Source organism: Chelonia mydas, chromosome 22, assembly GCF_015237465.2.
Source record: "Chelonia mydas isolate rCheMyd1 chromosome 22, rCheMyd1.pri.v2, whole genome shotgun sequence".
NCBI classification, from domain to species: Eukaryota; Metazoa; Chordata; order Testudines; family Cheloniidae; genus Chelonia; species Chelonia mydas.
The window spans coordinates 6654111-6680270 of NC_051262.2; the positions used below are offsets into that span (position 1 = coordinate 6654111).

Consider the following 26160-nt stretch of genomic DNA (forward strand, 5'->3'; position numbering starts at 1 on the left):
GTCACAGTCCAGCACTGCAGACTCCTAGTACCCACTGCACTCAACACCTGTCCCTTTGCAGTTTAGCCCTGCTGAAGTACAGTACCCACTGCACTGTACTCCAAAGGAGAAGGTTGGATAGGATACCTGGACATACACAATCTTTAACCGTCCCAGGACCCCACCTCCTCCTAGGACCCTCCCTTCCGCCATCCACCTCAGTGCTGATGTGTTTTGTTTGTCTCTCTCCTCCCATTATTGGTTTAACAAGAATGGTTTGGTTTGAAAACAATCTTTATTCCATTAACTGAAAGCAAAAAACCCTGCAAAGCACCAGGCAATTTTCTTCAACCTTCACAGTGCGTCATCTGCACCAATCACAATCACCTCCTAGCATTGCAAGCACTGCACTCCCGAGCATAGAAACAAATATTAGCGGCTTTCAGCTTCAAATTGCTCTATCAAGGGATCCCTGTTCCTTATGGCCCTGCGCTGTGCCCCCCTAATAGCCCTGGTCTCTGGCTGTTCCAATTCAGCCTCCAGGCACTGAGCCTCAGCGGTCCAGCCCCGAGTGAAGCTTTCACCCTTCCCTTCACAAATATTCTTGAGCGTACAGCATGCGGCTATAAGCATAGGAAGATTGCCACCCACCAGGTCCAGCCTCCCATGTAGGCAGCACCAGCGGGCTTTTTAAACAGCCAAAAGCACACAGTCATTCTGCACTTGCTCAGTCTGTTGTTGAACCACTCCTTGATGTGGTCAAGGTGCCCTGTGTATGGCTTCATAAGCCACAGAATTAAGGAGTAGGCAGGATCCCCCAGGATCACAATGGGCATTTTGACTTCCCCTATGGTGATCTTCTAGACTGGGAAGAAAATCCCTGCTTGCAGCTTCCTGAACAGGCCAGTTTTCCCTAACGATGCGTGTCTCATGCACCTTTCCAGACCAGCCTGAGAAGCATACAGAAATACCCCTTCCGATTAACATACTGGGTGGTTAGGTGGTCTGGTGCCAGAATTGGAATATGCATGCCATCTATTGCCCCCCGCAGTTAGGGAAGCCCATTAGTGCAAAGCCATCCACAACATCATGCATGTTGTACAGAGTCAGTCTTTCCGAGCAGGATGCGATTAATGGCCCTGCACGCTTCCATCAACTCGAGTCCAACAATTGACTTTTCCACTCTGAACTGGTTAGCAACAGATTGGTAGCAGTCTGGAGTGGTCAGCTTCTACAGTGTAATCGCCAAGCGCTTCTCCAACAGCGGAGCAGCTCTCATTCTCGTGTCCTTGCGCCACAGGGCTGGCGTGAGCTCACCACACAGTCCCCTGTATGCGGGTTTCCTCATCCAGAAGTTCTGCAGCCACCGCTCATGATCCCAGACGTGCATCATGATGTGATCCCACCACTCCGTGGATGTTTCCTGAGCCCAGAAGTGGTGTTCCACTGTGGTCAGCACCTCCGTGAACGTCACAAGCAATCTCATGTCGTAGTTACTACACGTGGCGAGATCAATGTTCAACTACTCTTGCCTTTGTAGTTTAAGGAATAACTCCACTGCCACTCGTGATGCATTAGTAAGAGTGAGCAGCATATTGGTCAACAGTGCGGGATCCATTCCTGCAGACCAAAGAGGCAGAGCAGAGCGTGCAGTACACAAACTGTTGAAAGATGGTGCCTAATGCTGATGGAAGCATAGGGATTGCTAGGATCCCTATCCTGTCCCAATGCATCATGGGGCATTGGGACAGGACCCAGGATGCCCCACGGCCCCCTCTGCCTTCCTGTAACTCTTAGCAGCAGAAGAGGAAGAGATGATCTGTGGGATAGCTGCTTAGAGTACACCGCTCCAAATACTGCTGCAAGTGTCGCAAGTGTGAACACTCTATTGTGCAGGCAGTTGACAGTGTGAACACACAACAGTGGTTTCCCTTCAGCACTCTGAGCAGCGCTATCACTGCCAGTGTAGACATACCCGTAGCATTGTAACTGGGCACAGATGAATCCTAAAGCTCCCGTCAGCAAGGATCTATCAGAATCCCAACTTCTTTACTCCAGAGGTCGATAGGAATAAGTAAGTTTGTATCAGACTATAAAATGAAAACTCAAAGTGAAGGTGTCTCATAAGTGTCCCCTTATTCACAAGGCAGGCTAAGATTGTATCATGGTTATTTTTAGTGAAAGACATGGATAGGTCACGGGCAATGAACAAAAATTCACGGAAGGCATGACCTGTCTGTGACATTTGCTGCTGCAGCTCCATGGTTCCCCCTCCGCCCACAGCAGCTGGGAGCTGCAGGGGCAGCTATTTCCCCCCAAAGAGAAAACGGGACATCCCCAGCCACTCACCCGAGGCACTCCCCTCTCCACCCCTCCACGAGAGGTTGTCGCCTGTCGCCAGAACCCTGCCACAGCCCTGCTGGCTGCCAGCTCCAAAGTCCCGCAGCCCCTGGGGCTGAAGCAGAAAATGTCTGAGGTCTCTGCAAGTCACAGATTCTGTGACTTCCATGACATAAATGTAGCTTTATTCATAAGAAATAAGCACTTTTATGACTGAGGAAGCTGATCACGTGAAACCCCCCCATCCGTCTAATTTTTTTTATTGCTATTGTGGTATTGCATTTTGTTTACTCAGATTGGTTTTTTCAGTTCCTTATTTCCAGCCATTAACACACAGGGCAGGGAGTTGTATTGAACTGCCTTTCTACAGTCACTTTTCAAACTAGAACCAAACAAGGAAGAGACCATCTGACCACAAGTTATGAAATGTAGAGTTATCAAATATTTTGTACACTTACCTCCTGTTTTATGCTCAGTTCATACACTGCACAATTATCTACTCCAGAACTGCCCTCCACAAGCTAAAGCATTTTACCAAACAAAATCTTATCACATCACTTGTTTAACACTGAATCACTAACATGCTGCAACAGCAGTTTGGAGATAATTTCCTATCCAGTCTTTGAACCTTTGCAAGTTACACTAGTTGTTCAAACAAGTTTAGTTTGCTTTCATTTTTCATCTATATATTACATTTTGCAGCAGTCTCCAAAACTAAGACTACAAATGTGAATATTTCTTTTTTCCTGTTCCCACCCAAAAGATGCTCTCTCAAAACTTTCTGGCTTCTAATAGAAGAGGATTTTATGAGGAAAAATTTTATTCAAATCGTAAGGCAGTTATACTCTGTCGTCAACACACCCAGTTCCTGGTAGCTGAACAAAAAAAATTCTAAGTAGTCTATTTTTGCTACTTTGCCAGCAGAGATCAGTATCTGATCTCACTCCTGGGATGGGCAGAAGAAATTCATCTTCAGGTACTAGGCTTGGCTTCGGTCTTACACGCAATACCTAGGAGTAGGTTCAACTACAAGAGAAGTTTCAAGGTCACTTGCCTTCCTCAAGGTACTTAAGTTAGAGTCACACAATGCTGTTGGATTTCCTTTATCACCAGAGGTGAAAAGAGAAATATGTTGCCCCAGTGTTCAGGTGCTGTATTGCATAACATTTTAACATTTGCACCTAAATATAAACAAGCAGCGTACAGATGAGTAAACCAAAAGGAGAGAACTCCTGTTTGAGTTACTTTAAACAAAGATATTTTACCACTGACAGCATGAAAATTGATTGCAAGTAAACGTGCTCTTGACAGGCAAAGGGTGCAACTATGCCTTTTTACACGGAAAGCATATACAGGTCCACATCTCCAAATGGGTGTTTATTTTTCCTCCAACTAAATAGATCTAAAAGGTCCAATGTAATGCTTGAAACTGAAGTGCTGGTAAGCAGCTTAGTTGTATGAAGAAAAGGAGTACTTGTGGCACCTTAGAGACTAACCAATTTATTTGAGCACAAGCTTTCGTAGCTCATGAAAGCTTATGCTCAAAATAAATTGGTTAGTCTCTAAGGTGCCACAAGTCCTCCTTTTCTTTTTGCGAATACAGACTAACATGGCTGCTACTCTGAAACCTGTTAAGTTGCATGAGTTTCTTATCAGGTGGATACCTGATTACATAAAACTCTCTAGAGTATTTTTTGCTGCTACTAACGTTAGTTTAGCTTCATTTACAGAAGCTTTAGTATTTTGGTCACCCATCTAAAGTCAAAACTTAACACTTTCTTTTGGAATGCAGTTCTGAAGATTTGAATTCTTTGAACTCAAACATTAGCTCAACTAGCTAAGCTGCCATTTTATATCAACTACAGGAAGCCAGACAATGTGAAGTTAAAATGACTCCAGCCTAGTTTCTTTTGAAAAAAAGATTGATTTTCACCATGTACCTGTGTGAGGTTGGACTACAGCTGAAGCACTTGAATAGTTAGGTATATAAACCATATTCAATCAATAGCGAAACAGCCTGATGTGCAGTCCCATGGCAGACACTATTAAGTCTCACAACAGGAATTAGTCATTTAGTGCCAGATCCTACAAATACTCACTGCATAAGCGATACTTACACATGTAAATGCTTGGAGGATATCAAGTACTTAGGTTTCATGTTACATGTTATACTTTCATGGAGTAGTAAATTAAAAAGATTAAATTTTTAAAGCTTGTAGGAGTGGCAATGTGGGATCAACCAAAATTTTAAAAAAGGGCAAAAGACCAGAAAACTGTCTAACAGATCCAGATTGCCTTGGAAGTCATGAAAACCCTTTCACTTAAGACAGAGGCACAATAGTTACCCCCCTACAAAACAATCCAAGGAGAGAATGACTGAGCTTAAAATCTTTTCCACCTCTAACAGCTTGATTAGACTCAAAAAGTATTTTTAAAATTTGTTAGGTTTAAAGTCTATTAAGACACTTTGAGTTCACCTCTACCTTTGTGAGAAAGTAGAAATCTTTCTAAAAACACTCCTTATATCCTAGTTTAGACAAGTCCTAATTCAATGAAGAACATTCAGGTCCCTTGCACTGTAGGAAGAACTGCAAGTGTCCAGTCCCACTACAAGCCTGCTTTAGTCCATTATTAAAGGGACATTCCGAACCGACACCCTCTTGTTTCTTCCCCCCTTACTATTTGATAACCATCGCAATCACTGTCAGTGAAAATAATTTCTCATTTTCAGTTTTACTTCATCAATTTTTACTTTTGGTTATTTTCCCAGATTATCTGGGACTATGCCACAACTAGATATCAAGTTCGCAGTATCCCTTGAAGATAATCCAATTATAACATTCATGCTTTGCCTATGATCAATTTGTCACTACTAGCTGATAAATGAGTCATCACATACATACATGGAAATTCAACAATATATATTTCAGGAGGAAACAACTCAGGATCCTTCAGCTACAGAACTAGATGTGAAATTTTACCAGAATCATTTATAGAACACTACAGGTGTATGAAGCATCCCAACTACGAGCTATATATCATTATAGATTACATGCCATGCCTTCTTCTAGAGAGTATTAATTGAAATCTTTAGTAAAAGTTAGTTTTCCTTCACAAAAGAATAAAGGTGAACAGGCCGAAGACTACTTTAATGTTCAGAGAGTTTAGAATTGATGTGAAACTGGAAAGTGTTATGCTCCTTTTGCATTTTCAAGTTACATGTATCTAGGATCAAAGTCTGAACCTTTAATAAAACATTTGTTGAAGATGCTGCAGGCAAAATAAGTTCTGCCTGTAAGATATTTCGCCCATAAACCTTACAGAACTCTGCATATACATTACATTAGACAGGTTTACAAAAGTAAAAGATTAAGACACCAAACTTTCCTTGGACTACTGGGTGTTGAGCGTGACAGAGGCAATATACAGCAATAGACGCTTTGGCCCTATCACGTATGTTTAGAAGCAAGGAATTAAGCATTACTATTACAATCTGTATTTTTAAAAAGTGAATAAATCCATGTCCTACAAAATTACACAACAATCAATGACCAAATGTGTGAAGACACTGATTCAGAATTCTTTACACAACGCACACAGAAAATAAGGTTTCAAAACTACACCTTAAATTCCAGGAAAGCTGAAAACATTCTCCAAAGAATGGGGTTTACCTCTCTCCAGCATTTTAACTTGCAATAAGAGTAACAGTACCTCCCTGCAGTATCTTATGCATGTTTTCTATTGGTCTTTCTTCCTTATATGTAAAATACCTATCAGAGGGACTTTACCTTTAAGACCTGGGAAAGTCTTTAGATATGCTCATATTTTTTACATATGGAGATTGATAAAATGCAGCATGAAACTTAACTACAAAACTAGCTTGCTTTCAGTTCCCAAAATTTAACAGACACATGGTTACAACTGTTATTTCACAGAACTGACATTTCTTGGAACTGTAATGTGGGGGTGGTAATTTTGAGTCAAAAGAACAAGTCACTGAGGCTGGCAGCAATGGTACAAGACAGCTATATTTGAAAATGCCGAAGTGTACCAAAAAATAATGACATTGACTAAACAATTTTGCCTCAAGCTGATCTGGTTTATACCTCACCCAAAATCCTAGTAGTTGTTCAAGACTGCTTATCTAGGGGCCATACCATCCACAATAGCTATCTAAAAAGGCCATTAAAAATAAACCTCATTTTTCAAATCTTATTACATTTGTATTACTTCAGACTCAGTTACATAAAAGGTCAAGTGAATAAAGCAGAAACTTCATGTCTTTAAAGAGCTTGAGAAGAGAAATGAAGGAGTTGATAGCTGGACTAAAGATTAAGTTAGAATGATTTTTAAGCTTGACGTCCAGTGTCTTTTTGAAGCTCTCCGAGCAAACTTTGCAAACAAGAGGCAGGAAGCATGAGAGTTCAAGTAATTTAAGGTTTCTGAGTAGCAGCCATGTTAGTCTGTATCCGCAAAAAGAAAAGGAGGACTTGTGGCACCTTAGAGACTAACACATTTGCTAGTCTCTAAGATGCCACAAGTCCTCCTTTTCTTTTTTCAAGTAATTTAAGTCATCTGGAAACACATCACTATGCAAGAGAAACCACCATTAGATAGTTGCCACCATTAGATAGTTGCCACCACCAATGGATCAGCATTTCTGTTGTGTGTTCATATTCCAATTTATTTGGAAGGGACCTTGCACAAGCTGGACCTTTCATCAACACATGATAGGGCGCAGGAGAGAACGTTTGACTGTCACCAGTTGACAGGTCTTTGCAGAATGCACCGTCCAGTATGAAGTTGCATATACAGATACTTCCCAACAAAACACACACACTGAAATAAGGAAAGAAAAGTAATTTGTTTGCAGATTATTGGACATACAACAGACAGGGAATGGCACTGAGATATTGAAGTGATAGAAAATTCAACTAAATGGGAACATGCCAAAGCACCTAAACTAATAAGCACACACACTATCATGCATTTTCCTACTGCAAGTAACCAATTTTAAACTTAAAATTATACACTATCAAAACCATGATGTTCTGCAAATTCTGGGAAATGACCTGGCACCCATACTACAGCATTGAGAACAATATAAAAATGCAGACTGGTGTTGAGTTCACCACCAGGGTCTCAAAAACAACAGTTTTAATTCTCGTCTACACTAACATTTCACAGCTCCAATTCTCCACAGGTAATCACAACAGTAGACACGGGAGTATCAACTGGATTCAAACTGAGTTGTTTAACCCTACTCGGAGTACATTTAAATAACAGTGGTAAAAATGCACAAGCTACAGCCTCCACCATTCATACCCCTAATTCCATATCCTAATTTTTCTAGTGTAAATAAGGCCTTGAAATAAAATTGAAGCTATTTTTGCTTTCCAACAAAGCAGCTGGCATTTACCACATGTAGTGCAAGCTCATAAACAAATCTTTCACCAGGGATGCATATAAGCAGCTGAGCTAGTCTAGGATATGACGGAGGAAGTGGCCTACAAAGTTGGCAGAGGTTTTAACAGGTGCAGGATACAGGATATTAATCCAACTATCTCAGAGAAATACTAAAGGTTCTTCACTGGCAAGTCAGTGCCAAGTAATCTCATCTGGGCTTTAGCTGAAATTCCTCAGGCCAGTCTTAGTTATCTCCCTGGCAAAACAACACCGAGGCAGATATTTCAGGATCATGTCCTGTCATCAGACTACCACCTTGTCACATCAGACCTGTAGTAATTTTTAACAGAGAACTATAACTCATGCAAAATAAATAGGTGAAATGCCATTCTTTAAGTTATAGCTGTGCAGGAAGGGGGGAAAAAATCACTGACGACATTAGTTCTGCAGAACATCTAGGAGGAACATTTAAAGAAATGTTATTGTCAGTTGGTAATTACAGAAAGCTCAGGGCTTCAGATTTTTGTACAGTGCTCCTGTGGCCGTTCTGCTTAATCAAGGCTGCTACAGTCTTACAGTAAACTAAGTGTGTCAAATCAGGCCATTCATAAATATCCATAACATGTCTGTCCCTCTCTGAAACACTATCAGTGCAAGATGGATGTAGCAATTTAATGTATGTATTACTAAATTAGAACCTTTGTGATGATCAGCATGTGCTTAACTACCTATTTTGAGAGTTCACCCTGGTAGACAGATTATGTCGAAAACAGAGTCCTAAACTACCATGAGATCTTAGTTAGATTAGAGAAGTTTGGTGTTTAAGGAGAAGGAAGGAAGCCTTAAAAAAACCCCAACACTTCGTATTCTACTCTATTTGGGGGAAAAAAAAGACATTTAAATATTTCCTAGTCATCAGATGCAAACCCACTGCACTTGCATAAAGCTTTAATCTGAAAGACAATGCAATGGGTAGTTGAAAATTTTAGATTTATTCAGAATCTATTAAGAGGATAATGAAGCCTTGACCAAATGGATGCATTTAACTGAGGCTTTTCCCTATGAAGTTGCCCTCTAATAGTCTAAGCTTCTAGACCAATCTGAGAAACTCACATTACTTGTTACAGTGCCAAGAATGCAAAGGTCAGTTCTCATGGAGGGGGGAGAGGGGAGAAGGGAGAGGTGGAGTAGAGGAAAAAGGTACCACAGAGGGATTCAGCTAGTTAACCCTGAAATCTGCAACTGGACAGAAAAGACATTCCCAGCCTAATGCTGCAGCACGATTGTTGAAACAAACTGAAAATAAGAATTTGTTTCCTTAGCACAGTTTTGCATCAATACCCGTCCAACTCAAGATCACAGCATCAATTCTTTTGATGCAGCAAGAAGAAGCTTTATATATTCCAGAAATCCTAAATTGTCTTCACAGGCAAAGGGAAATTCCGGCCACACTTATGCTTTCAAATCAGAAATTTCTGTTGCTGCTTTAGTAACAATATGGTAAGATGGCGAAACGTCCTCTTATTCTACAGAGCCGAGACCACCTTTGCTGAACTATCTCGGATCTAAAGCTGCCGGACAATGAATATTTCATTGCTTTCTTTTACAAAAGTGCTGCCCTTGGATAGCATTAGATCCTTTTGGTACATTAAGAAACAAAAGGACACGGGTAACACCTTTTCCTTAAGCTCAATTTGCAGACCACCGAATTAGGAAGGCAATTACACCCAGTTGATACTGGACAGCTGTAACAAATGGGTAAACACAAGCCAAACATGCCTGCTGGTATGCCAGCATTTCTATGCTATGGCCTGAGACACTAAAAACGTAACACAATCCAGGCGAACAAAATTATCAGAAGCAAATCAGGTTGCGAGACTGGAAATGGCAAGTTCCGCTCCTATGTATGAGGAACATGACACCAGCTGCCCCCCCCCCATCCCACCCCCAGAGGGCTTTTATCACCAAGAGGGCGATGGGTTAGCTTCCTTTCCCAGTCTCGTTTTAGCCTGAGCTGTTATCCAGGAGCTGGGCATTGGTGGGTGGGGGCAAAGTCACCCAAAGCTCTAGATATGGAGTCAAGAGGGAAAACATGCTGAGAAACCAGTGACAGTGTTTGGATCCAGAGAGCAAACCCCCCCCCCTCCCCCGGGGTCGGAAAGTGGGGGGGGCTCTCCCCCCCCGCCGCCCTGGGAAAGGCGCCCCCCCCGCCGGGGTCGGAAAGTGGGGGGGCTCTCCCCCCCCGCCGCCCTGGGAAAGGCGCCCCCCCCGCCGGGGTCGGAAAGTGGGGGGGCTCTCCCCCCCCGCCGCCCTGGGAAAGGCGCCCCCCCGCCGGGGTCAGAAAGTGGGGGGGCTCTCCCCCCCCGCCGCCCTGGGAAAGGCCCCCCCCCCCGCCGGGGTCAGAAAGTGGGGGGGCTCTCCCCCCCCGCCGCCCTGGGAAAGGCCCCGCCCCCTCCCCGGGGTCGGAAAATGGGGGGCTCTCCCCCCCCGCCGCCCTGGGAAAGGCCCCGCCCCCTCCCCGGGGTCGGAAAATGGGGGGCTCTCCCCCCCCGCCGCCCTGGGAAAGGCCCCGCCCCCTCCCCGGGGTCGGAAAATGGGGGGCTCTCCCCCCCCCGCCGCCCTGGGAAAGGCCCCGCCCCCTCCCCGGGGTCGGAAAATGGGGGGCTCTCCCCCCCCGCCGCCCTGGGAAAGGCCCCCCCTCCCCCGGGGTCGGAAAATGGGGGGTTCTCCCCCCCCCGCCGCCCTGAGAAAGGCCCCCCGCCCCCAGGGTCGGAAAGTGGGGGGTTCTCCCCCCCCCGCCGCCCTGAGAAAGGCCCCCCCCTCCCGGGGTCGGAAAGTGGGGGGTTCTCCCCCCCCGCCGCCCTGAGAAAGGCCCCCCGCCCCCAGGGTCGGAAAATGGGGGGCTCTCCCCCCCCGCCGCCCTGGGAAAGGCCCCCCCTCCCCCGGGGTCGGAAAGTGGGGGGCTCTCCCCCCCCCGCCGCCCTGGGAAAGGACCCCCCTCCCCCGGGGTCGGAAAGTGGGGGGCTCTCCCCCCCCCCGCCGCCCTGGGAAAGGACCCCCCTCCCGCGGGGTCGGAAAGTGGGGCTCAGAACAGGTAACCTGAGGGGAGCAGGCGGTGGGCTGGTAAATCCCCCTTCCCACCCCGCCCTCGGTGCCTTTCACGCGGCCTCTGCGGCGGCCGGGCTCCGCCACTGCGCCAAGGCGGGAGGGGGCTCTGCGGCGGGAGCACCCCCGGCCCACCCACGCAGAAACCCCCCACCGCGCCGGGCCGCACCTCGATGTAGCCGGCCAGCGTGGCCGCGGGGCCCGTGAGCGCCAGCAGCAGGAGCAGCCGCAGCCCCAGCCCTGCGCCCGCCGCCATCCCGCCCGTCTCCGCCGCCGCCCAGCAGCTTCTGCGGCCTCAGCGCCCGGACTCCGGCGACGGCGGGGAGCCGCCTCACAAAGCCACGCCCACGCTCACGCCAATCACAGAGAGAGGAGCCGGGAAACCACGCCTCTGTCCCCGCTCCGGCCAATCACAGCGACGTACCGACGACACGGACACGCCCCAGGTCCAGCCGCGACCAAAGACCCTGCGAGGGAGGGAGCCACGCCCATCACTCCGAGTCGCCGCCAATCAGAGCAAGCGTGACCACGCCCCCAAGCGGCAGCCAATCACGGGGCGTGGCCCCAGGCTGCCGGCCCCACCAGCTGCCAGCACGCGCTGCTACCCAGGCGTGGGCTGGGCTTGGGGCGGGGACTCGGGAGATGGCAGAAGGGCTCCACTAGTCTGTGACTTCCAGGCCCAAGCACGATGTCCGGTGAGCAACCGCTTTCCTAAGCCCTGCAAGAAATTGCCACCTGTGGTAATGCATTACTCAAGAGCATCAGAGGGGCAGAGTTAAGGCTGGATGGGCAGCCTTCCTGGCCTCAGAATGCTTTTGCAACCTTAGTTTTCTGTTTTCAACGTTTTTGGATTGGATTTCCTAGGGTTTTTTAAAAATGAAGAACAAAAAGATAGAACAAAAAGCATAAAAAGGAACCTCTCTCTGGAAGAGACAGAAGGAAGCTACACTGGTTTGCAAATAAAACAACCAAACAGCAATCCCACAATCCATTTGTTAATTAGTAAATTTCATAAATTGGAACAATTGGTCTGCCTTATTGCAATGCCCCTGTAAGGAAGGAGAGGGCCACAAAATCCACTCAGACCCTTTTGGACCATGTTATTTATTTTTAGAGACTAAATGTTGCATAACTCTGAAATGTTTGCTACAACACTGCTCTATACAGTTTTACATTAACAGCAGGTTTGGAATGCTACACTCTGCAATTACAGATTCAAATCCCAGCATGGTGAAATCAGCTCTCCATGTTTTTGAGAGACAAAAATTGAATAGTAATAGTAACAGGATTGCAGTAAAGCCCTACTCCAAATCCGAGCTCCGTCGTGTTAGGTGCTGTGTAAACAAAATGAAAGCACTAAGCTCCAAATCCTCAAAAGTATTTAGGCAGCAAACGCTCATTGAAATCGATGAGAGTTAGGTGCCTAAATACCACTGAGGATCTGGGTCTAACTGTGAGTGGAAAAGATGACAATATAATAAACTGCTTTGGGGGTCTGTTTGTTTTTGTGTCTTTGTTTTTAAGGGAATAATATCTACATTAAAGATCTCAGAGCAATTTTTGTAAAATAATATATTTTCCCCTCAGATGTCACCTACCCCCACTTTTGTGTAGTATGCTGCAGACCCGTTTTTTTTTTTTTTTTTTTTTTGCACTTCACCCAGGAAATGGTTTGATTGCAAATGACAAAAGAGCACACTGTCAACTCAAAAATAATCAGTGTAAACAGACATATTTCTCTACCTATGCCACTTAATACAGATGATTAAAACTGAACAAATTTTAAAAATCCTATTTACTTGTCACATTTGTAGCACTTTTTAAATTTTTGCTTTTCTCAGTTTAAAAAAAAATCAAATCAGTTGTATTGCTGTTGATCGTTTCACTTTTAGAGCTTCTGTGGTGTTATGTTTGAGTTGCAACATTTCAGGAAATGTTTAAAATCAGTTGTAGCAAATTGGAGTTGACGTGATTCCATTATGTATATAATTTGTAAAACACTTGAGTCCTTCAGAAAGAAAAACACTGTATAGAATAGATGTAAGCCATTTATTATTTATTTATTATTTGTTGTTTGGCTTTCACAATGATGGAGAAGATAGTTAAACAAAATGTAGTGGGTGAAATCCTAGCCTCATTGAAGTCAATGGTTAGTCATTAATTTCAATAGGGCTAAGATTTCACCCCCAAAATCTAAAAGATGCCACTACCTAAAGCTGAAATATTTTCTGTAATGTAATTAAAAAACAGATGTAATTTAATATACATCAGAATACCTTCAGAAGCAATTTCTACATTTGAAAGAACAAACATTATTTAAAACATGTATAAAAACCCATCAGAATTATTTCATGGAATAAATTAGGAAACATCTGCTATAATTTACACATTTTATTCTCCATAATTTTCATAGCCAGATGTGCAAGAGTGCTTACATCAGAAAACAAAGCAAACAGAAAAATCCTGAGACTTTTGGACAATTAGATAAAATTACAAACTGTTTATATTCTTTAACTTTTACATTCTTTACATACAATCACAAGTGATTTTTTTTTTCTGAAATGGATGCAAGGAAGATTGCTGAAGTGTTGTAAATGGGGACAATCTGTAATACAGATCAATAAGCAGCCCAGTTTTAATTAAAATGGCCAGCTGGTCCACTAGTCACTTATTACAGTCTCATTTTTTTTACAGTACTTGAAAACCTTTAAATCTCTTTTACTGCAGTCCTCTGGCATCTGTAATCTTCTTTTAAACTTACCCAAACCCAGCTGGAATATTAATTGACTCCTTTAAAATAATACATTTTAATGTATATACATTTTAATGTACAATGTGGGTGTATTTGATTCAATTGAATATATTTTGAGTTCCATTTTTCCCTTTTACAAAGTTATCATTCAGATATTTTTCATTCTCCCCAGCTCCACAAGAACACATTGTTTATATATCATTGGGTACAGCCTCTCATAGCAAAGCTATCTTGAAGTGCTATATAAATTAACAAACTAGTAATACTTAGCATTTATATTTATATAACACTTTATGAGCATTAATTAATCCTCACCACTCCCCTTTGAGGTAAGTAATTTTGCAGATGATGAAAAGAAGGCAAGGAGAAATTCAGGTGTCAGTTTTCAAGTGTCCACTAATTTTGGGTCCCCAACTTGGGATCTGTTAGAGCTTGATTTTCAGAGCTGCTGCAGAGATTTAAGTCAACTGGAGTGTGGGTACTCGGCACCTTTGAAAATCACCCTGCGGGTGTTTCCAGCTAGGCATTCAAAGGCTGAGGGGCCTAAAATTTGTGGACCCTTCTGAAAATTTAGGCTTAAGGGACTTGTGCAGGTCACATGGAGTCAGTATCAGAGATGAGAACAGAACTCAGGTATTTCTATTTCCCAGGCCCATACTCTATCCATTGGATCATCCACACTGCTGCTACAAAATTATAGCAGTGTAGCAGCTGTACACGTAAAGACGGCAGCATCTGTTCATCCAGTTGTAACTCACCCACAATCTTATACATCTTGAATATGGTTATTGAGAGAGGGACTCTTAGCTAGGACAGTGAGGTTATCCTACCCTTCCGGAAAGCACCTTAGTTCTATAATTTACACCAGGAAGGTCACCAGAGGGGAGCAAAGGGACTGTATTTTAGCTTCTTACCTCTTCTAGTACAGCATCCTCCTACCACTGAGCTGCAGAGTTAGCAGTAGGTATCAGGTGAAGTCCTGGTGTGGGATTTGAACTCTCAATCCCCTAGCTCAGAAACCAAAGTAGCCAGATGGCCATATTGTCACATTTACACAGGGAAACAAAAGATAAGTCACATTTTGGGGCTTCTGACCCATGACATATTTCCCATTGAAACAGAGATACAACAAAAACAAAATGTGCTGTAACAGGCAAATCTTGCTTTTCCCAGGCAGGCACAGAGGACTCCAGAAGCAACAGAACTGGTGCAGTTCTGCTGCACAGGGACTAGATTTAAGGGCCAACAGGTGTAGGACCTTTTTACATGTCCAGGACACGAGTAGTTCAGGGAAGGAGCAGCCGCAGGGCCAACACATCTGCTACTACAACGATCCATCAGCCACTGCCTCTTGTGGAATTGGGGGGGTATAAGTGGGGAGGTCTAGAAAGGGCCATAATAGTGTTTTCCATTTGACTACCTGTCTAACGCCCGGTGCAGAGGATTAATTTCCCTTCAGCAGCTGCAGAATCTCTTTGCACCAAGCCTACCTAGAAGGGGGAGAATATTAGCCCAAAATGCATTAAAAAGTATAGCATGGTGGTTTGACAGTAGGTATGATAAACTGATATTTCAGTATCACAAGACCAGATATCCATCTGGCAGCCTAATTAAAAAGGAATGGAGTGTAACAGTTTGCAAATGACATGTGGTGCAGAAAGCGGTGTTTGGAACTCCTAGGAGAGAAGGAATTTTTAAAATAAAGCTTTTGCTTAAAAACCCACCCAGCTGAAGTAGTTTGGGGACAGAGTTTCCAAATCGCTTGTGATAAAATTAATAGATGCTCTCTATAAAAATAGTCTGACGACATTATCATCTTCTGGGGTTACTTTGCTAAAGCTCAGTTAGGTGCAGATTTCGATGATTGCCTTTGCTGAGTTTATCAAGAAATGTAAGTGTGAAGAGGATGATTATTTATAGCTCAGTATTACAGTGCTCTCGGCAAGCCCAGAATTCAAGGAGGGACAGTTGCTATCACCATGACCCATCCATGCAAAATGTCCCCTTTACTTTATAAAGTCAAGGTTGTGAAATGGGCGGGGAAGTGGGTAAAAACAGGAAGTGAAAGGGAGTTCTGTGGAAAGCAGATGAGTGAGGCGGCATGAGATTCCGGCCAACTGTTTGTTATATTGACAACCATATGACTGTATGGTAAGAACAAGGGTCTGAGAGGCAAGACACTTAAGTTCTAATTCTTGGCCCTGTCACTGTGTGACCTTGAGATAATCACTCAAATTCTACTTCATTTTGCCCATGAGTAATATGGAGGTAATATCTGTCTACCTCAAAGGAGTGAGTGAAGCTTTAATTAATGTTTCCAAACCTCCGATGAAAGATTCTCTGTAAGTGAAAATATTAATTATCATCTATGTTATTGCCTACAGTTCTACAGAGTTCTTAACTCTACTTTGTTTTAGTCTAGTCATGATAGTAGCAGAAACTCTCTGTAGATCAGAGGTGAGATTCTGTGCTGTACATAGGGGTACACCACAGAACTCATAGCCCATGGACCGGTGGGGGAAAGCCACCTTTGTGCCCTGCTATTCCGGATTGTTCCAGGGGTCAGAGTGATCTCTATTGTAACGCAGACAGCCTTGGGGGCTGGGCTGCCTATAGTACCTATGGACAGCACAGCCACCCAGAACCAAAGCACTGCTATATGTAGGGTGACCAGATAGCAACTGTGAAAAAACTGGGCAGGGGGTGGGGGGTTATAGGTGCTGTGTGGTGGTGCGGTGCCCCACCCCCAGGCCAGATTGGGCAACAGCAGGCCAGAGTGACTTCACGGACAGCCAGCTAATCAGATAGGGCCTGCGGAGAGCCAATCAGGGCTGAGCAAGAGGCAGCCAATCAGGGCCAGGCTAGGCTCTATATAAAGGCTGCCCAGGCAAGCAGCAGGTAGTCTCTACTAGGTCTTTAGAGGGTGAAGGTGTGTCTTCTGTGTGAGGAGACCAGCACCTGGGGAGAGTAGATGGAAACTCCAACCTGTTACTTGCCAGGCTGCAGGTCCTGAGCAAAGGGCTTAGCTGGTGCAAAGGGGCTGCAGGGGGAATGGCCCAAGGAGAGAGATGGACAAAGGGAGAGAAGGAGGGTAGGCAGGAAGGCTGCTGCCAAAGGATCCCTGGTTTGGGACCCAGAGAAGCAGGTGGACCTAGGTTCCCCCCCTTGCACTTACACCTGGCTGTTAGGAGGTGCTGTTACAGACTGCACCAGACCCCTGCCAAAAGGGGTTAGATTTTGGGGTGTGGTTGGCCATTGTGGCTGGGGTGAAGGGGAAGAATTACTGATAACACCCCCCTGCCCTCCCTCTCCTCCTCCCCCCCCCCCCCCCCCCAGAAAGGGGTGAGTGTGGACTAGGGGGCACTGCCACAGAGCAGTGTCCTGAAGAGGACCCTGCGAGAAGGGAGCAGTGCAGGTCCAGATGCTAACAGAGGGCAAGAGATGGATGGGACACCACCAGTGGATGATGCTCTACATGGACTGAGCTAATTCCAAGAATCCACAACAGGAGGTGCTGTGGTGGTGAGTCCCAACCCCATCACATGCCTATATAAGAAAAAGTCCCAAAAAACAGGACTGTACCTTTAAAAATAGGCCATCTGGTCACCCCAGCTATGTGCTGCGGCCCAACCCTCATATACCTCTCCTATCCCCAGCACAGTCACCTACCACAGGCCTTTGTGGAGGGGGAGGGGAAGAGAGCCAGGGTTGGAAAACAGCCTGCTATTGTATTGATTAGTTTCTGTGCCAGGGGAATTTTCTCCAATTGGATCCAGGGCTTTCAGAATCCACTTTTTTGCTGCTCTGGGCATTTTACCCAGTGTACTTGTGTCAGAGCAGCCGCTCTCACCCTGTGTCTTTAGTTAGCTTCTATTTTAAAGGAAAAAATCCTTGTTTGTGTTTTTCCTGTAAATAATGTTCTAGTGGAACCGTCTCTGTTATTTACAACTTGTGAGTCTGCACAGCTGTTTAAAGGAAAGAGGCTACTCCTGGCTGAAAAGATCTCCTTCCTTACCAATTGACTTAACATGCCTTGGGGGCAGAACAGAAGAGGTTGAGGGGCCTGTGGTTTGTTCCAGTAGAGGCACTGGCAGCAGCAAGCTGTGCCAAGAGCATTTGTCAGAATCAGACTCATCCTTGCAGAATGAGTCTGAGAATCGGAAAGCCCTTGAATATTCCCTCTGCTCTCCTCAACTCTGCAACTGAAAGGTTGTAATTGAACTAGCCTTCAAATAGTAGTATTATATGGGGATTTTAATTAAAATCTTGATGGAAGATTTAAATGGGATTATGTCATTTGTAATAGTGGTGAATGATAGTTCCATGCAAGCTAGAAATTGCAGAGGTAGAACTGAGCCAAATCTGATTTTTAGGAGCTAAAATACCACCCGAACAAGGAAAATTAGCAGGTGTAAAGATGCTTGCAGCTGTCAGTCCTCTAAGCAGCTTTGCAAAGACACCATGTAAAAATACTTTGTACATAACTTTCTTCCAACAAAGGCAACTACAGTAGATGTTAGAATGAGTGAAAAGCCTTTTTGCCTTTCACCTTTGGTCCCATCCAGGCTTCAAACTCTGTTAACAGAGTTCATGATGCTCAGCTGATCCAATTACAAGAAACATGGCCAAGTTGTGTTCAAACACAGCAGCTTTTTTTCAAAAGGCAACTACCAGTCAAATGGATGCCTCTGGGCATACCTATTCTGCTGCTTGTGTTTGTTTCTGGAAAATCTGGGCAGCTATCGCTTAATGCCTCAGCAGGGGATAAAGTGTTTTGAGGACATGAAAGCAGAGCAGCACCAGAAGCATGTGGGGTAACGCACTCTGGGAGGAAGGACTGGCCAAACTGGTTATACAGGCACACAGTGGGGGTCCTACCATGTGGCAATTATAACCTTACAACTTGCTTTCAGAGGAAACCATGTGCCACCCGAACCATCTGACAAGGGTCAAATACACTTAGGTCCAGATTTTTAAAGGTATGCATCTGCTGTGCTCAGCATTGCAATGCCTAAATTTCATTTTCAGAAGGGATTTAGGCACTTAGAAGCCAAAATTCCATTGACAGTAGGTGGGATTCAGATTAAGTGTCTAAATTACTGTTGAAAATGAGATTTAGGCTACTAATCAATTAGGCATTGCAATGCTGAGTGAAGCAACATTTAAATTACTTTTAAAATCTGGGCCTTAGCTACCACAATTTATTAACTATGTTGTACATGGGCAGCAGCCATACCTAGGGTCACCCAGATTACAAGGTTGGTGAAGAGATGTGGTGTAGACATAGCCTTTACAAGTCAGCTAAGCCCAAGTGCTCGCAGGTATTTAGTCGCCTATCTCCCATTTTTAAATCACTGGGAGTTAGGTGCCTAAATGTCTTTGAGGATCTGGGCCCTACAGCTTGATCCAAAGTCTAGCTACACAATAGCCTTTGGGTGGGTAGTTAACTGAAAAACAGTAGACTCCAGTAGAAAGTCACCACTCATACTTGACACTGGTCACTTGAATTTGGCAATGGAACTTGCTCAGAAAAGGTCTAAGGCTCGTATTGAGTCAGAACTCAAACTTGCCCTTGAGGTGATTACATTCTAAATCACAAAGACAATACATGCGACAAAAGGTGCAAAGACTTCATTGGTAAGGACAGCAATGAAGTGAGCTTTGCTGAGGAAGTGGGTTTTAAATCATGGTTGAAGGAGAGGGCTCCTGGTGTTTGGGGAACAAGGGGCTGCTCCAAGGACTGAGGGGCAGTATGAAGGACGAGGCCTTAAACTATGAAAAATGGCATAATTCTACTAGAGTAAAAAGGACAAGAACTCTTAAGAAGCCTAGGGAATGAGGGAGGAAACACTAATAAATACATATTGTAAGTGGGGTGGAGCTGTGCTTCGAAGACAAGGATAAAGACATGAAAGATGCTGCTGCTGAGAAGAGGGAAGCCAATGCAGCGGTCTGAGGAGGGGAAGTAATGTGGTAGAATGGAGAGAGTGCTGTATTTGTGGGTAGTGACAACTCCTTCTGTCCCTCCACACGTGGCTATTGTAACAGCCCTTTTCCGTGCCAGCAATCTGGGACCAGCCAGCCTTGTTTTAGTATGAAAACCCAGCTGGGAAAGGGTCAGGTACAAAGGGCTGAGAGTACAGTTGAAAGGTACCATGCAGGAGGGAGATGGGCTCCTGCAGCAGACTCCAAAGGAGGGGGATTGATGGGAAGGGTATATCTTCCTATTAATCCTAAGAGAAGCAAGAGAGAAAAGCCTCTGGGAGATGTAGCCCAGGATGGGCAGAGGAACTGCTTCGTTTTAATGTCTTGCCTGTTTTGTACTGGCATTAATAAACGGTGCCCTGTGGGGAGGACCTGAAAGACTTGGATGTGGCACTGAGTTTTTCCCCTGAGCTGGTGATGCAGGCCACTGGCCTGCAAATCTTTACGGGGCATGGAGTCTATCTTGAGTTATCTCCAGGATCCCTAGCATTTGAGTTCTACTGCTCTGTATTCTGCACATAAACATGTACCGTTAATTTGGCTTTCACATAATGTTAGGCAGGTATTTTAATTAAACAATTTTTTAACATAAGCCACAATGTAAATCTTGTCTGCTTTATTGATGGATTCTAGTCAGATCCTGTCTCACATAGTAGAACACTCTTATAAAGAGACCATCATGTTGTTCTGATCCTTTCATAAGTAGACTCCAGAATAAACTAAAGCAAGTTGGGAAGTTTGTGTCTTGGATTAGCTGAAGCATGACCACATTGGCCCTGGCAAACGGAAGCTGGATTGTGTCTCATGCTTAAGCATCCTTTAATTAGCAGGAGCCTGGCAACCATTTCAATATGAAGAAAGGTGCTGCCCTTTTCAATAGTATGGATATACTTATTTAACATCCTGGAAATGTGGAAGGACTAGGGTTCCCCAATCATCTCCTAATTGCAGAACAAGAACAGGGATCCTGGAGACCTTGATGGGACAATGTACTTGTTTAGGGAAGAAGGCATCCCAAGACAAAGAGGTGACTGAAAAGATACAAGGATTCCCCACTTGGACTAAATCACACTGCTCTATGGTACCCTACCCAGGGATGGAGATGGCCCCTGCACATCACTTGAGTGAAGATGATTCCATGCTTGGAGGCCCAGAGCTCCCTGCTGCAAAAGTAGTGAAGAAAGCCTGAAAGGAATTGTGCTTTCTGGGCACTGGGGGGATCACAGTGCAGGATGAATCTTGACACGCTTTCAAAAAGCTATACAAAGTACTCTTCCTGGCACACAGGGGACATAGCCTGACCTAGAAATGGTGCCTCTGGGATCAGTCTGCACTGCAGGTTGTATTAGCCTCCCATCCTCCCTTGTTGATCAGAGCATGGAGGAACAGATTATGCCTGCCTGCTGTGCAGATGCACTGTGAACATATGAACGGCCACACTGGGTCAGATCAGTGGTCCATCTAGCCCAGTATCCTGTCTTCCGATAGTGGCCATACTGGATACTTCAGAGGGAATGAGCAGAACAGGGCAATTATTGAGTGAGCCATCTGCTGACATCCAGTCCCAGCTTCTGGCAGTTGGAGGTTTAGAGACATCGAGAGTATGGGGCTGCATCCCTGCCCATTCTGGCTTAGAGCCACTGATGGACCTATCCTCCATGAACTTATCTAATTTTCTGAACCCAGTTATTCTTCTTGCCTTCACAACATCCCTTGGCAATGAATTCCACTGGATGACTGTGTTGTGTGACGCAATACTTCCTTTTGTTTGGGTTTTTTTTAAACCTGCTGCCTATTAACTTCATTGGGTGACTCCGGTTCATCTTGCGTGAAAGGGCAACGCTTCCCTATTAACTTTTTTCTCCACACCATTCATAACTTCATAGGTCTCTCTCATATCCGGGCTTAACTGTCTTTTTTAGAAGCTGAAGAGTCCCAGGCTTTTTTAATCTCTCCTCCGATGGAAGCTGTTCCATACCCCAAATTGCTTTTGTTACCCTCCTCCAATTCCAGCTGTTACTCTGAAACATATCTTTTCTGAGATGTGGGTGACCAGAACTGCACACAGTATTCCAGGGGCGGGTGTACCATGGATTTATATAGCAGCATTGTGATATTTTCGGTCTTATTATCTATCCCTTTCCTAATGGTTCCTAACATTCTATTAACTTTTCAAACTGCAGCTGCATGATAAGCGGCTGTGGCTGTTATCCGAGAACTAACAACAATGACTGTTGGACCCTTTCTCTTCTAGTTCACCTGTGAAGAGCAGGCATCATTAGCCCCTAGACTACTTGGAACAAAGGGTCTCGATATCAGAAGGGTCAATTGAACTGTTTGTCTTTCCAAGCTAGATAAATTGAATAGCAAGAAGTTTATTGTATAGGGGTCTTTCCTATGAGACTTTAAAAACCAAGTCCAGTCTATTTTCTATGGACATTAAAGATCTCATGGACACTTCCACAGAAAGCATTTTCCCTGGTGTCCTTGGACATAATTGCTCATCCTCTTTGCACTTCTGCCTGTCAGTTTTCACCCAAAAGAAGATGGTATTTCAGTAGTGAAGAATGCCATTACTGTATTCGGCATGAAAGGGCTAAATTCAGACTTGGTATAAGCGGGGGTAACTCCACAGAAGTCTGTGAAATTGCACCTATTTATCCCAGATCAGAATTTGGCCCAAATATTCTATATAAATGTAAAATATTACAGTTGGATTGTTAATGACTTCACACATGATGGGAAGGTGAGCACTGATGTAGAAGTTACTTTATGGGAGAGATTTGAACTTTATTAATGTACATTTATTTGCCTTCTGCAGTAAAATAAACGTGAAAATGAAAATAAAAAATGGCTTGGACTACTTACAAGCAAAGGCAGTGATCTGATTCATAATAGAGTTCAGTTTTCACTCATAGATTAAAACTGAAATCACCTAAACAAATGACATGGCAAATAAGCAACATGGAATGTGAAAAACCTCAACTTGTCCTGTTGGTAAATATGTCAGATCATCTGCAGCACAATAAAAACGAAGTGGTTTTTCTCCCCCCACCCTACCTTTTTTTTTTTTTTTTGGCGGGGAGAGGGAGGGGCGGGGGGAATCAGGTGTGATTCAGTGCATATTCAGTCAGCCATTATGGAACTAACTTACGCTAACAAGCTCTTTTACAGCACCCTGAGGTTGCCCTTTCATTCTTCATCATTTGTTGGTGTGGTTACTCGGTTCATAAGCAGCAGGGTGTGTTAAGTGGTAATATGACACACAAGAACAAGTAAAGTCCAGCAGACATTACATCATGATACTGTAAAGCTTTTCTGTTAACAGGTCTTGTTCTCTGCATCAGTTGCACCTATACCTGATACTTAGGGCTAATTTTTCTCTCATTCTGTTTTTACACCAATGTACCCCCATCAATGGAATTATTCCTGATTTACACTGGTTTGAGATCTGAATCGGTGACTACATCTCTGACTGTCCCATTTTGATAGTCATCATCAAGCTGTTTATCCTGTTAAAATCATTAAATTGGCAGCCTTGATGGGAGTATGGAGCTTCCCAATTCAAATTCATTCATACTGTAGCCATATTAATACTTCTCACAATTCCTCTCATGGGGAATCTGCACTGTTACGTGATTTGCACAAGGTATATCGTGAGTTAGTGGCAGTGCAAAGAACAGAACCCACAAGTCCTGGCTTTCAGTCCTTTGTGCTAGCAATGGTATCACATTTCTGGCAGGAGCCAAGCAGTTTTGTACTGCGTTAGGCCCCAGTCTTGCAACTGGACCACTAGCATAGAGCCCCTGTTAATATAGTCACTTCCTAGAAAATATGACTCTCCTGTGTGGGTTTCTTCCACCTGTTGTACAGTGGCTTTCCAAATGACAACCTAAAAGTAGCTGCACTTTAGCATTCTTTAGGCCCTAAAGGCTGAAAAGAAGAACAAATGCTCTTAGTAATCACATGAAATGCAGGTGTTCTGAGTTTCAGTTGAATATGACGCCCAATGAGAAGGTGCTTCATGCTGACGAAGTAAGGCCGCCCAGGAGAGACTGAGACAGCTGGCCAGGAAATGGACCCTGGCATCTCCATCAGAAGAAGTGGTTCTCCTGCAGCTTACGTCCACAAACTTAGAGCCTTAAAGGGAAATCAGATGACTTCATTTCTTTCCTGAAGTATTCTGATGTCGCAGAAGAGAGGTCGCCCCCATGGAGGTCTCTGCTTCTCCAAAGCCCAAGCCACTTCTCCGATAGCTTGCTTATTATTGCACCTGCCTTGAAATGAACTGAATTTAAAATGTATCTAGTTTGGGTGGCTAGGTTCTTTGCTGAAGTGTTTTACAATTTCTTATTACCGTGTTCCTCTGTGTATGAGATACAGCAGCCCTATGCCTCCAACATCCTCAATTCACTTGAGATTGGGGGCACTGTTTTCTGAGCAGTAAAGGAATACCATTGCACAAAGACAAGCTATAGTGGAAGCTGGCATTTTTAACACAGATATCAATAACACCTGCAGTTTTAAAACAGACTTACAAGGATTATTCTGATTCTAAATTTTCCTCACTTGTCTCAGTCATTAGTTTGAATCCTTACGGACTACGCTGAGATGTAGCTATCTGGTAAGTTACACAAAGGATGTCTTAAGTAGAGCCCTACGGGGGTTTGGTTTTCCCTTTAAAATGCAAATAGCTGGTAGTTAATTCCCCATTTGGGATCTAACAGCTGAATTTAAAATAGATTTCAGAAAGCCCTGTAGCGTGGATGAAGAAACATGGTTACATGAGTACAGATACTTCTAGTTAGTTATCTTTATTCAGCTGGATTTTAAGCACCTTCACCAACAGGTGGAAGTACACTGAAACACGGTTACTCATAACTCATTGCTTTAGTCCAAATTCTGCCCCAACATCCACCTTGGTGAAACCTCACTGACGTGTAGACATACACATGACGTCTGTATGAAGGTGAAATTTGACCCTGTTGTCTACTCTGTAAAAATTATACATCAGCACATTTAAATATATTAGTGCAATAATTTCCCTCTCCTTAAAGACAGGTTTCAGAGTAACAGCCGTGTTAGTCTGTATTCGCAAAAAGAAAAGGAGGACTTGTGGCACCTTAGAGACTAACCAATTTATTTGAGCATAAGCTTTCGTGAGCTACAGCTCAAATAAATTGGTTAGTCTCTAAGGTGCCACAAGTATTCCTCTCATTAAAAGAAGTCATACTTAAATATTCTGCTTTTTTTGAGAACTTAAAAATTCAGCATGTATATCCTGAAAATAAGACCAGCTAACAGAGTTGTTTGCCTCCTTTACCTACTATACACACACTCAATCTCAGCTTCAAAGACGACAGGCTCTCCAAAACAGGCATCTATCCAACAATGAAGTGACAGTGAGATTTCCTTAATTTTTTCTGAAGGGAAAGTTGCCATCTTATTCTTCCATTTCACTTTCAGTAATTGCCATCTTTTCAAGTATAAAACATAAGAGAACTCAATAATAATAAGCCAGAAAACACTTATGCCCTTGAACCAGATTATGTTTAAAAAAAAATCTGCACCCTTGTAAAGACAATTTGGGTCCAGTTCTCTGCGTGCTAAATGACACTGTCTTCTACTGAAGTCATTGGGCCTTCAGAATGTTCACAGGATCGGTCTCTAAGTAGTTAAACTAGAGTCCTTGTATCTGCTATTTGTTCCATCTCCTGGAAAATATATTTGATTCTCACATTTTAATATAACCCCTTCCAAAAAGATACATTTGTACACATACAACAGTTTTAATCCCATTCATGACTCCAAAAATGGATTTATTTGGCATAAGGTGAATGAAATTTTTTTCTAAAAAGATATGACAAAGCTAAATGTCCATTGCAGTCTAATATTAACAAACAATATCAAGTTACAAAAGTATACAGTATTTGGATAGCCCCAAGATGGTGCTTTATAGACAGGGCACAGATCCTGAGCTGTGGCTGGAGAACATTTGCACAGCTCAGGAAGGACATCAGGCTGCTCTGTAGCATAAACCAGAGGAGTCTATAGGCTATTTTAATCATGGTGGCTGCTGCCAATGGGCAAGGGGCCACTGTGGCAGCTGGGGGTTGCCAGGATGCCCTTGCCATGTCTCCTTTTCTGGCTATCCCCACACTGGCATCTTTGAGTGGTGGGTGGTAGCATAAGAGCTACTGCAGTAACGCTCCACCCAAGGATTCCACTGTACTGGAGGGTAGCAAGGGAAGCCAGTTTTAAGACTAATTTGTATAAGACACTGACTCAAAAACACCCTAAAGCAGGGCAGGATCTGGGCCAAAGTTGCCGCTCGTATCTAAGGCCCTCATCTGGCAATGGGTTCGGCTAGCATGGACCCTTGTGCACATGCAGGGCGCCGTTCACTTCAATGGGCAAAAAGTTAAATCCCATAACAGATCCCTTGGCAGAGTCACAGACTAAATAATACCTGCAATCCCAAAACCTGAACAATTAGTTAATAGTGAAAGTATTCCCCAAAGAGGTTCTTACATTCTATTTTAGTATCTAAGCTATTGAGGTTCTCTTCTCTCTTTAGCGCTAGAGACTGGCTT

At 44.0% G+C, this 26160-nt stretch overlaps 1 protein-coding gene across 10 annotated transcripts in view; it reads right to left on the reverse strand.

Annotated features, from left to right (window-relative positions):
• The window catches only part of APLP2 (amyloid beta precursor like protein 2), a 101127-nt gene that overhangs the window by 61574 nt on the left and 13393 nt on the right, over nt 1-26160 (reverse strand). For 2 of the 10 annotated variants that reach the window (XM_037882105.2, XM_037882103.2), the window contains exon 1: nt 11000-11269. The exons of 1 other annotated variant lie outside the window; for it this stretch is intronic. In XM_037882105.2, coding sequence (XP_037738033.1) covers nt 11000-11086 — 87 coding nt within the window. In that variant the 5' untranslated portion in view covers nt 11087-11269. Of the gene's footprint in view, nt 1-10999; nt 11270-26160 lie in introns of those variants that run through there. 7 more of the 10 variants (XM_043534032.1, XM_043534029.1, XM_043534030.1 and 4 more) reach the window with 5 other exon arrangements.